Here is a 10,871-nt window from a genome sequence, read left to right on the forward strand (position 1 = left end):
GGCAGAGGCTCTGCTAAGGAAGGTTGACTTCCATCTCCTGTGACTAGAGACACCTCCATCTTCCAGCTCCTGTGTTTAGGAGAAGAAGGACACAGAGCTGTTGGAATGAGTACAGAGGAGGCCACAAAGATGATCCAAGGGCTGGAGCACCTCTGCTGTGAGGGCAGGCTGAAGGAGCTGAGGAACAGGAGGAGAGCTGAGGAGGACCTTAGAGCTGCTTTCCAACACCTGAAAGGATCCTACAGGAAGGCTGGAGAGGGACTTTTCATGAGAGTGTCTGGAGACAGGACAAGGGGGAATGGTTTGAAGCTGAAAGAGAGCAGAGTTACACTGGATCTCAGGAAGAAGTTCTTCAGTACAAGGGTGATGAGGCTCTGGAACAGGTTGCCCAGGGAGGCTGTGAATGCCTACTACCTGAGGGTGTTCAAGGCCAGGCTGGATGAGGCCCTGAGCAGCTGAGTCTAGTTGAGAGGCTCCCCTGCCCATGGCAGGGAGGTTAGAGTAGATGATCTCTGAGACCCCTTCCAACCTGAGCGCTTCTACAATTCTCTGACACATAAGGTGCTGGCAGCCCAGCTGCTAGACCTTGCTTGTTCTCACTCTTGTAAAGGCTGGTGCATCAGCAAGGCCATCACCTCCTGCTCTTGCTAGCCCAAGTGCATGCTCCACAGTGCTTGTGGCATTCACACAGCTGTAGAACCTGGTGTGTCTCAAGGTGCTGCCTGCATGCAAGAAAGAGATCACACAGTCACAAAATGGGAGGAGTTGGAAGGAACATCTGGAGATCATCAAGTCCAATTCCTCTGCTAAGGCAGGATCACCTAGGGAAGGTCACACAGGAACACATCCAGGCAAGTGTTGAATGATGGTCTGGTTCTCATCGTCTTCCTGCCAGCACTGCTGTCTCCAGTGTCCTCTGCAGTGATTTCCATGTGCTGTTCAGAGCTGGGCTCCTCCTGGGTGCCTTGCCCTGAGCTGGGTGTGAGCAATGAGCTCCAACAGCCCCAGCAATCAGCAGGCCCCAGGCAAAGCAGTGCTGAAGGGAAGGCTCATCTTGTTGCCTTTGATTCATCAGCACACTTTGAGGTATAATCAGGAAGTCTCTGGATCATGTAATTGCCCATTTCAAGCTCAAAACCACACTCAGCTTAGCAGCAATTAAAGCAGCACTCTGAGGAGCAGCATCAGCAACTGGCTGGAAAGGAAACAAGATTCTTCTCTGATGTGATGGGGCCCAGCTGTAGAGCCCCAGGTTGAAAGAGAGGATCAGAGCAGCCTCCCCAGCACACTGCCACCCCTGGCTTGCTCTCTGCAGCAGAATTTTTGCTTCATAGAATCACAGAGTGCATCATGTTGGAAGGGAGCCTCAAAGGTCAACTTGTCCAACCACCCTGCAGAGAGCAGGGACATCTAGTAGGGTTAGCCTGGATCTTAGCCAGAAGTTCTTCAGTACAAGAGTGGTGAGAATCTGGAATAGGTTGGATGTGAGGAGGAGGTTCTTCCCCATGAGAGTGGTGAAGCCCTGGAATGGGTTGTCCAGGGAGGTGGTTGGGGCCCCATCCCTGGAGGTGTTTAAGGCCAGGCTGGATGAGGCTCTGGCCAGGCTGATCTAGTGTGGGGTGTCCCTGCCCATGGCAGGGGGGTTGGAACTAGATGATCCTTGTGGTCCCTTCCAACCCTGACTGATACTATGATACTATGATGCTATGATACTAGGTTGCCCAGAGTGGCTGTGGCTGTGGCTACTTCCTCCCTGGAAGTGTTCAAGGCCAAGTTGGATGAGGCCTTGAGCAACTAAGTCTGGTTGAGAGACATCCTTGCCCATGGCAGGGAGGTTGGAGTAGATCCTCTCTGAGGTCCCTTCCAGCCTAAGCCATTCTGGGATTGTGTGATCTCAAACTATTCAGGTTGCCCAAGTCCTCATTAAGTTTGCTTTGAATGTCTCCAGGGATGGAGCCTCAACCACCTTGATGCACAACCTCTTCCAGTACTGCACCACTCTCACTGTGCAGAGCTTCCTCCTGATGTCCAACCTAACTCTCCCCTTCTCTGGTTTGAAACCATTGCCTCTTGTCCTATCACTACCAGGCCTTCTGAACAGTCCCTTGCCAGCCCCATGTCTGACCTTGCTGTTTCCTTAGGTGCCAACAGGTGCTGGCACTGGGTCACCTGGGCTAAACCCTCCCACTCCTGCATTTGCTTTTGTGTTTGTCAAGCAGGCATCTCCTGAAAGACAACAACAAGGTCATCTTGCTCTCTGTTCTTCTCCATCTAACAAGGGAGCTGCTTGCTGGGGTTTTCCCCCCAGCTTTTCAGTGCTGGTTAAAATGTCATTCAATGACTCTTCATTCAATGACTCTTCTTCCCTTATCCCCTCAAATTCTAGGTCCCATGAGCAGGCATTCCCTAACCTGTCCATCAGCCATGTTAGAGAGAGAGCTCTCAATGCTTCTTAGCTCTTGCTCTCCCCATCCTAAATGATTTTGTGCTTACTGACTTCCATCCAATTTTCCCAGCTCTTTCTGGGCACAAGCCCAAGCTGTCCTAGATTGCCATCAAGGACCTGGGCAGCATTTCTCAGTAACTGCTCAGCCTCTGGCTATCACTTCCCACAAGCAGCTGCAGTTTGCACTGCTATTGCTTTTTGCCATCATATGACAAAGTTCTTCTACAGTCCCTTGTCTCCCTCACCTGACAGCCTTGTTATCACACTTGCTCTTTCCCAGGCACCCACTGAATCACACGGTCCCAGACTGGTTTGGGTAGGAAGAGACCTTTAAAAGTCTTCTAGTCCAACCCCCCTGCATTCAGGAGGGACATCTGCAACTAGAGCAGGTTACTCAGAGCCCCAAACAACCTGACCAGAAATGGTTCCAGGGATTGGGTTTTTACCACCTCTCTGGGCACCTGCATCTTGCTGTGGCTTACTCCAAGGGCATGAGCTCTGTTAGGTCAAGGTGCAGCTTGGTTTACAAGCACTTGAAAACTCTTTCTTAATTCCCTGAGGCACCTCGTTTGTGTTTTCTGCCCCATCATCTGATTACAACACTTTCCATACCAAAGCTGTCTCCAGGCTTTCAGTTACATTTCTCTTCTGGAATTGAGGTGTTTGGGTGATAACACTGAGCTGGGTCCATCTTTCACAAACTGGTTTCAGTTGGAAGGGACCTTTAAAAGTCCTCTAGTCCAACCCCCTGCAGTCACCAGGGACATCTGCAAGTAGAGCAGGTTAGAATAGAATAGAATAAAATAAACCAGGTTGGAAGAGACCCTCAAGATCATCGTGTCCAACCCATCAACCAATCCAACACCACCCAAACAGCTAACCCATGGCACCAAGCACCCCAGCAAGTCTCCTCCTGAGCACCTCCAATGATGGTGACTCCACTACCTCCCCAGGCAGCCCATTCCAATGGGCAATCACTCTCTCTGTATAGAACTTCTTCCTAACATCCAGTCTAAGGTTGTTCAGGGCCCCAGACAACCTCACCTGGAATGGTTCCAGGGGTGGAGCATCTACCACCTCTCTGGGCAACCTGGGCCAGGCTCTCACCACCCTCAGTGCAAAAAATTTCCTCCTTCTCTCCAATCTAAATCTCCCTCTTTTAGTTTCAAACCACTATCCCTTGTCCTGCCACAACAGGCCCTGCTCAAAAGTCTGTCCCCAGCTTTCTTATCAGTCCCTTTAAGCACTGAAATCCCATCTTTCAATGAGATCCCTCTCATCTGCAAGGCATGGACCAGGTTCTTCCCGGACACCATTACTTAGCACCATTTCTTCCCTCTTCCCACTCTCCTCTGGGCTAAAAGAGGGGATGCCTTGTCCAGGCACACAAAACCATGTACAGCCACTTCAGCCAGACACTTCTAACCCCCCCTAATTCCTGCTGCTGCTGAAGTGATCCTCCCCCAAATGGAGGAATTCCCCAAACCAGAAAGCAAATGAGCAACCACCATAAAGAGGCAAGGCTCAGCCATAGCACAGGCACTTAGTTTGGAGTCAATTATTTATGGTAATGCTTGATAATGAGCTGGGAAGTGTTCTGTGCCATATTTTATAACATTAATGAAGTTTTAGTACTGGAATACCTCCCTGCTGCTGGGTGGCATTAAATCTCTGCTGAGTGCAGCAGGGAACACTCCACATTTTAAATGCAGAGCATAAAACATGGAGATTAAGGAAGTGCAGCCTCTTCTGGGCTCCCTCAGAAGACAGCTCCATCAACAACAGCATTACCTTGCTGGCTGCTCTTCCCTCATTATTCCACTCATAAGCACAACCACACCAGAATCTCCCACAGCCTTGAAACGTTCTTCACCACCTTTTAAGGCCAAGGTGTCTTTATAGAGGCAGCAATGTTTCTCTCAGCTCTGTGGAGATGATGAAGCCTGTTAAAATGCCTGGACTTCAGAGCAACACCCACACAGGTCACCATCCAGGGCAGAGGGACTTCACAGACTCACAGAATCCAAGACTGCAAAGCTCAGCCAGTCCAATCCCCCTGCAGGACTAAGGAGATTCTCCTCCCCTTCTACTCTGCCCTAGTGAGATCACACCTGGAATACTGCATCCAGTTTTGGGCTCCCCAATTCAAGAGAGACAGGGACCTGCTAGAGAGAGTCCAACGGAGGCTGCAAGGATGCTGAAGGGACTGGAGCATCTGTCTGATGAGGAAAGGCTGAGGGACCTGGGGCTGTTTATTCTGGAGAAGAGAAGGCTTAGAGGGGATCTTATGAATGGTTACAAATATCAGAGGGGTGGATGTCAAGAAGAAGGTGCCAGGCCCTTTTCAGTGGTGCCCTGTGATAGGATAAGGGGCAACAGGTACAAGCTAGAACCCAGAAGGTTTCACCTCAGCATGAGGAGAAACTTCTTTGCTGTGGGGGGTGCTGGAGCCCTGCAGCAGGCTGCCCAGAGAAGTTGTGGAGGCTCCTTCTCTGGAGACTTTCCAAACCTGCTTGGATGCATTCCTGTGTGACCTGCCCTGGCTGATCCTGCTATGACAGGGGGGTCAGACTGGATCATCTCTGGAGGTCCCTTCCAACCACTCCCATTCTGTTTCTATAAACCATCTGAAGAGTGCCCAGCCACGCCAACGCCAATTTCCTCTCCCCGGCAGCGACCTCCTGGCTGTTTCCTCGCCCACCTCACTTTGTGCCTCTCCTTTCCCTTACAGCATGCTGCCAAGGGACAAGGCACTCTACCTCACCTAAACCTCACCATCTCTTTCGGAGGAGGCTCTGATGAAGGACACTTGAGAGGGTCTATCTTACAGACTACCCAGAGAGGCACCGAGCAAGTCGTACGGACGAGAGAGCTACCACTGCACCTCGGCGCTGGCTTCTGTCTCCAGGCTCTAAAAGCAGATTGCTTCTATTATTATTATCTTTTTTTTTCTGGTGGTTGGGGGCTTTTATGATTATTATTTTTTTTAACTATTATTTTTGTGAATTTTTTGACTATTATGTCTTGCTCTTGTTTTCTCTTTTTTATTATTTTTTCTCTTTTTTGCTATTTTTTCTCTTTTTTACTATTTTTTTCTCTTTTTTACTCTTAGTTTTGATTCTTTTTACTATTATTTTTTTATTTCTTTTACTATTTTTTAAAATTTCTTTTACTATTATTTTTTATTTCTTTTATTATTTTTTAATTTCTTTCACTATTAGTTTTGATTCTTTTTACTATTCTGTTTTGCTCTTCTTTTCTCTTTTTTTACTATTTTTTTCTATTTTTTACTATTATTTTTTATTTCTTTTACTATCAGTTTTGATTCTTTATCCTATTATTTTTTATTTCTGTTATTATTATTTTTTATTTCTTTTACTATTAGTTTTTATTCTTTTGACTTTTTTTATTTCTTTTATTATTTCTTTCATTTCTTTTACTGTTATTTTTTATTCTCTTTACTATTATGTTTATTTCTTTTATTATTATTTTCTATTTCATTTACTATTATTTTCTATTTCTTTTACCATTATTTTTTATTGCTTTTACTATTTTATTACTATTATTTTCCTTTTCTTTTACTGTTATTTTTTATTTCTTTTACCTTTTTTTAATTTACTATTTTTTTACTATTATTTTTTTCTTTTACTATTATTTTCAATTTCTTTTACTATGTTTTTACTATTTTTTATTTCCTTTACTATTTTTTATTTTATTTTTTAATTTTTCTATTATTTTCTATTTCTTTTACTATTATTTTTTATTTCTGTTACTTAATTTTACTATTTTTTATTTTTTTTACTATTATTTTCCAATTTTTTTACTATTTTTTTACTATTTTTCATTTCCTTTACTATTTTTTAATTTTATTTTCTTATTTTTCTATTATTTTTTATTTCTTTTACTACTATTTTTTCTTTCTTTTACTATTTTTTACTATTATTTTTATTTTTTTTACTATTATTTTCCATTTCTTTTACTATTATTTTTTAATTTTTTAACTAATTTTTTATTTCCTTTACTATTTTTTTACTTTTATTTTTTTAATTTTTCTACTACTATTTTTTCTTTTTTTAGTATTATTTTTTCTTTCTTTTACTATTATTTTTTCTTTCTTTAAATATTATCTTTGATTTCTTTTCCTACCAGTGTTGATTTTTTTTTACTTTTTTTTTTTACCTTTTAACTTTTTTTTTTTACTTTCATTTTTCAATTTTTTTCCACTCTGATTTTCGATTTTTTTCTTTTTACTCTGTTGTTCTCTTCTAAACTCTCCAAGCCTGCTTTCTGTGAAAACCCAAAGACCTCACAAATCATAAAGAACAAAAAAAAAGAAGAAGAAGAAGAAGGAGAAGAAGAAAAATACTAAACAATAATAATTAAACAAAATATTCAAATAACCACAAAACCAACAAAAAAAAATATATATAGAAGAAGAAGAAGAAAGAAAGGACACCACTTTTCTGCTTGCCATCAGCTTAGCTCCAAACCCTTTTCCCACCCCCACCCCCACCCCTAGTGAACTGCTTTTGTGGCACTTGAAGCCATGGTTTCGTTGTCAGGAGGTGTTGGGTGACAGGTTGGACTTGATGATCTCTGAGGTCTTTTCCAACCTTATTGATTCTATGATTCTTTTAGATGCAGCATAAACCCAGGTGTGGTGCCCCAGAACCTTAGCCAGCTTGGTAGGAGGATGCACTCTCTTCTGACTTGCTAACAGCACTAAACCTTTCTCGTGTGTGTGTGCAAGACAATGTGAAGTCCATGTGAATATTGTACATGCAAAAGGCCTTGGAATTGTCTGGCAACAGCAACAACCCCAACAACAACAACAACCACCTAATAAAATAAAATGCAACAACAACATCAACAACAAAAACATAAACTATTGATAAGGTAGGTGGGGGGAGGGGGTGGGGGGGGGGGAAGGGAGAGGAGAGCAGAAGGCAAAACTCCAAGAGCAAAAAACAAAGTGAGACAGATGCTGAAACTATAATTTGTTGGATAGTTGTAAAGTAGTTTACTAAGTGTTTTAGAGCTGTGCTAAAGACATCTTTAAGATTTTTCTCTTTCTTTTATTTTTGGTTGTTTTTTTGAGGGGGGGGGTTTGTTGGGGTTGGGGTTTCTTTTGGAAGCGGGGGGGGAGGGGGTTGGGTTGTTTTGGTTTGGGGTTGGGTGGTGGGTATTTTTTTTTGGTGATAAAAGGAAAACAACACCAGGAAAGAAACGAATAACGAGTAGTTTACTTTCTAGTCAAAAAGGAAGAAGGGGGGAGGAAAAAAAAAAAAAAAGGAGGGGGAAAAAAAGGAGGAAAAAAAAAAGGAGGAAAAAAAAAGGAGGAAAAAAATAGGAGGAAAAAAAAAGGAGGAAAAAAAAAAGGAGGAAAAAAAGGAGGATAAAAAAAGGAGGAAAAAAAAAGGAGGAAAAAAAAGGAGGGAAAAAAAGGAGGAAAAAAAAGGAGGGAAAAAAAGGAGGAAAAAAAAAGGAGGAAAAAAAAGGAGGAAAAAAAAAGGAGGGGAAAAAAAATCAAAGGCATTTTATATTACTGGTAGCACATTTTTTTAGTTATACATAGAAGAGAGATGTGTATAAAAATAATAATTACCAAAAAAAAAACAAAAAGACAAAAACAGAGAGAAGAAGAAAAAAAAAACAACAAACCAACACACAGCCTGCCAAACTTCTTTCTATTGTTTGTACAGCAAGAAAAGGACAATTTCTTACCCATGTTGTATGGCAAATGAGTAGATTGTTATTAATGATTATTCTTATTATTAATTATTATTATTATTATTTCCCTTTTTTCCTGCCATGAGTCCATCTGGTTCAAAAATTTGCTGACAAGGATGTTTTTGGTTTCTTTTTCATTCTTTCTGTTGGGTGGGGTTTTTTTTGGGGGGGGGAAGTGTTTTCTATTTATGAAGAATTAAAGCATCATTCCAGTTTCTCCTAAGGTGCATTTCAGGGGTGGGGGGGGTGGGAGGGTGTTTGGTTTCTTTTCTTTGTGGTTTTTATTTCCCATTTGGTTTGAGGGTGCTGCTTTCAGAGCCCTCCTCCCCCCACTCTCCCCCCCCCCCCCGCCCACCCCCCAGCACTATTCGGTTCACCAATGCTTATCTTAACCTTTCTTTATAATAAAAGAGATGAAAATAGAATGAAAGCAGGTTCTCCTTTATTCTGGGGGGGACGCACACTGGCCACCCAAAGGATTGGGTGGACTGTTCAGGGGATGAGGGGATTGAGTCAGACATCAGCAGATTTGCAGATGACACCAAGTTGGGAGCAGATGTTGGTCTGTTAGAGGGCAGAAGAGATCTGCAGAGGGACCTTGCCAGGCTGGGCAGATGGGCAGAGTCCAACAGGATGGCATTCAACAAGTCCAAGTGCCAGGTGCTGCACTTTGGCCACAACAACCCCATGCAGAGCTACAGGCTGGGGTCAGAGTGGCTGAGAGCAGCAAGGCAGAAAGGGACCTGGGGGTGCTGGTTGACAGCAGCTGAACAGGAGCCAGCAGTGTGTCCAGGTGCCCAAGGGCATCCTGGCCTGCATCAGGAAGAGTGTTGCCAGCAGGAGCAGGGAAGTCATTCTGCCCTGTACTCATCACTGGTTAAGCCACACCTTGAGTCTTGTGTCCAGTTCTGGGCTCCTCAGTTTAAGAAGGACATTGAGAGACTTGAAGGTGTCCAGAGAAGGGCAACAAGGCTGGGGAGAGGTCTGGAGCACAGCCCTGTGAGGAGAGGCTGAGGGAGCTGGGGTTGCTTAGCCTGGAGAAGAGGAGGCTCAGGGGAGACCTTCTTGCTCTCTCCAACTCCCTGCAGGGAGGTTGTAGCCAGGTGGGGGTTGGTCTCTTCTGCCAGGCAGCCAGCACCAGAACAAGAGCACACAGTCTCAAGCTGTGCCAGGGGAGGTTTAGGCTGGAGGTGAAGAGAAAGTTCTTCCCAGAAAGAGTAATTGGCCCTTGGGATGTGCTGCCCAGGAAGGTGGTGGAGTCCCCGGTTTCGTTGTCAGGAGATGTTGGGTGACAGGTTGGACTTGGTGATCTCTGGGGTCTTTCCCAGCCTGGTTGATTCTATGAATTGGTTGGATGGTGGCATTCAGAGGGTGCTGCTCCATGGATTGAAGTCCAGATGGAGAGCAGGAACAAGTGGTGTCCCTCAGGGGCCTGTAGTGGGACCTGTGCTGCTCAATATTTCTATCAATGGCCCAGTGAGAATGAATGAACCATCAGCAGTGTGCAGATGACACCAAGCTGAGTGGTGCTGCCAATACACCAGAGGGACAGGATGGCATCCAGAGGGACCTGGACAAGCTGGAAAGGTGGGACCAGGTGAATCTCATGAGGTTCAAGAAGAGCAAGTGCAGGGTTCTGCACCTGGGCTGGAGCAATCCTCACTATCAATACAGACTGGAGATGAGGTGATAGAAAGCAGGCTTGAGGAGATAGATTTGGGGGTGCTGATGGATGAGAAGCTGGCTAGGAGCAGGCAGTGTGAGCTTGCAGCCCAGAAGGCAAATCCCAGCCTGGGCTGCATCCCAGGCAGCATTGCCAGCAGAGCCAGAGAGGTGATTCTGCCACTTTGCTCTGCTCTGGTGAGACCTCACCTAGAGTATTGTCTACAGTCTGGACACATCAACACAGGAAGGACCTGGACCTGATGGAGAGGGTCCAGAGGAAGGCTACAAAAGTATTCAGAGAGTTGGAGAAGCTCTGCTACAAGGACAGGCTGAGGGAGCTGGGGGTGTTCAGCCTGGAGAAGAAGAGGCTCCAGGGATACCTAATAGCAGCCTGCCAGTACCTGAAGGGGGCTGCAAGAAGGCTGGAGAGAGACTGTTTACAAAGGCCTGCAGGGACAGGACCTGGGACAATGGCTAAACTAGAGCAAAGCAGATTTAGATTGGATGTTAGGAAGAAGTTCTACACCATGAGGGTGGTGGAACACTGGAACAGGTTGCCCAGGGAGGTGGTTGAGGCCCCATCCCTGGAGATATTCAAGGTAAGACTCAATGAGGCCCTGGGCAACCTGATCTAGTTGGGGATGTCCCTGCTGACTGCAGGAGGCTTGGACTGGATGACCTTTGGTGATCCCTCCCAGCCTGAACCATTCTATGATTCCATGATTGTATGATTCATGCATGCCTTAGCCTTCAGAGAATCACAGTATGGGAGGGGTTGGAAGAGACTTCTGGAGATCATTGAGTCCAACCCCCCTGCCCAGTAGCCCTGTGGACCTGCACCCCAGCAGACAGCCTCCAGCTGCATCATTTTTGTGTTGCTGTGAGAGTGGTTTTGAAGCCACTCTTCTCCAGCAAGGAGGTCTCCTAGGAGGCAAGATGACCCTGCCAATTTATGAATCACAGATCCACTGAATCACAGAAACATTCAGGTTGGAAAAGACCCTCAAGATCATCAAGTCCAACCCACAGC

General features: G+C 44.9%; 1 protein-coding gene across 1 annotated transcript in view; it reads left to right on the top strand.

The window, feature by feature from the left end:
- TOX2 (TOX high mobility group box family member 2) overlaps nucleotides 1-5,522 on the top strand; it is a 228,724-nt gene extending 223,202 nt beyond the window's left edge. Inside the window, exon 9 of the mRNA XM_068150376.1 lies at nucleotides 5,178-5,522. Coding sequence (XP_068006477.1) covers nucleotides 5,178-5,214 — 37 coding nt within the window. The 3' untranslated portion in view covers nucleotides 5,215-5,522. The remainder of the gene's footprint in view (nucleotides 1-5,177) is intronic.
- Nucleotides 5,523-10,871: the final 5,349 nt, after the last annotated feature.

This window comes from Melanerpes formicivorus, unplaced genomic scaffold (genome assembly GCF_026170545.1).
Source record: "Melanerpes formicivorus ecotype bairdi unplaced genomic scaffold, bMelFor1.0.p_v2 SCAF_19, whole genome shotgun sequence".
Lineage (NCBI taxonomy): Eukaryota > Metazoa > Chordata > Aves > Piciformes > Picidae > Melanerpes > Melanerpes formicivorus.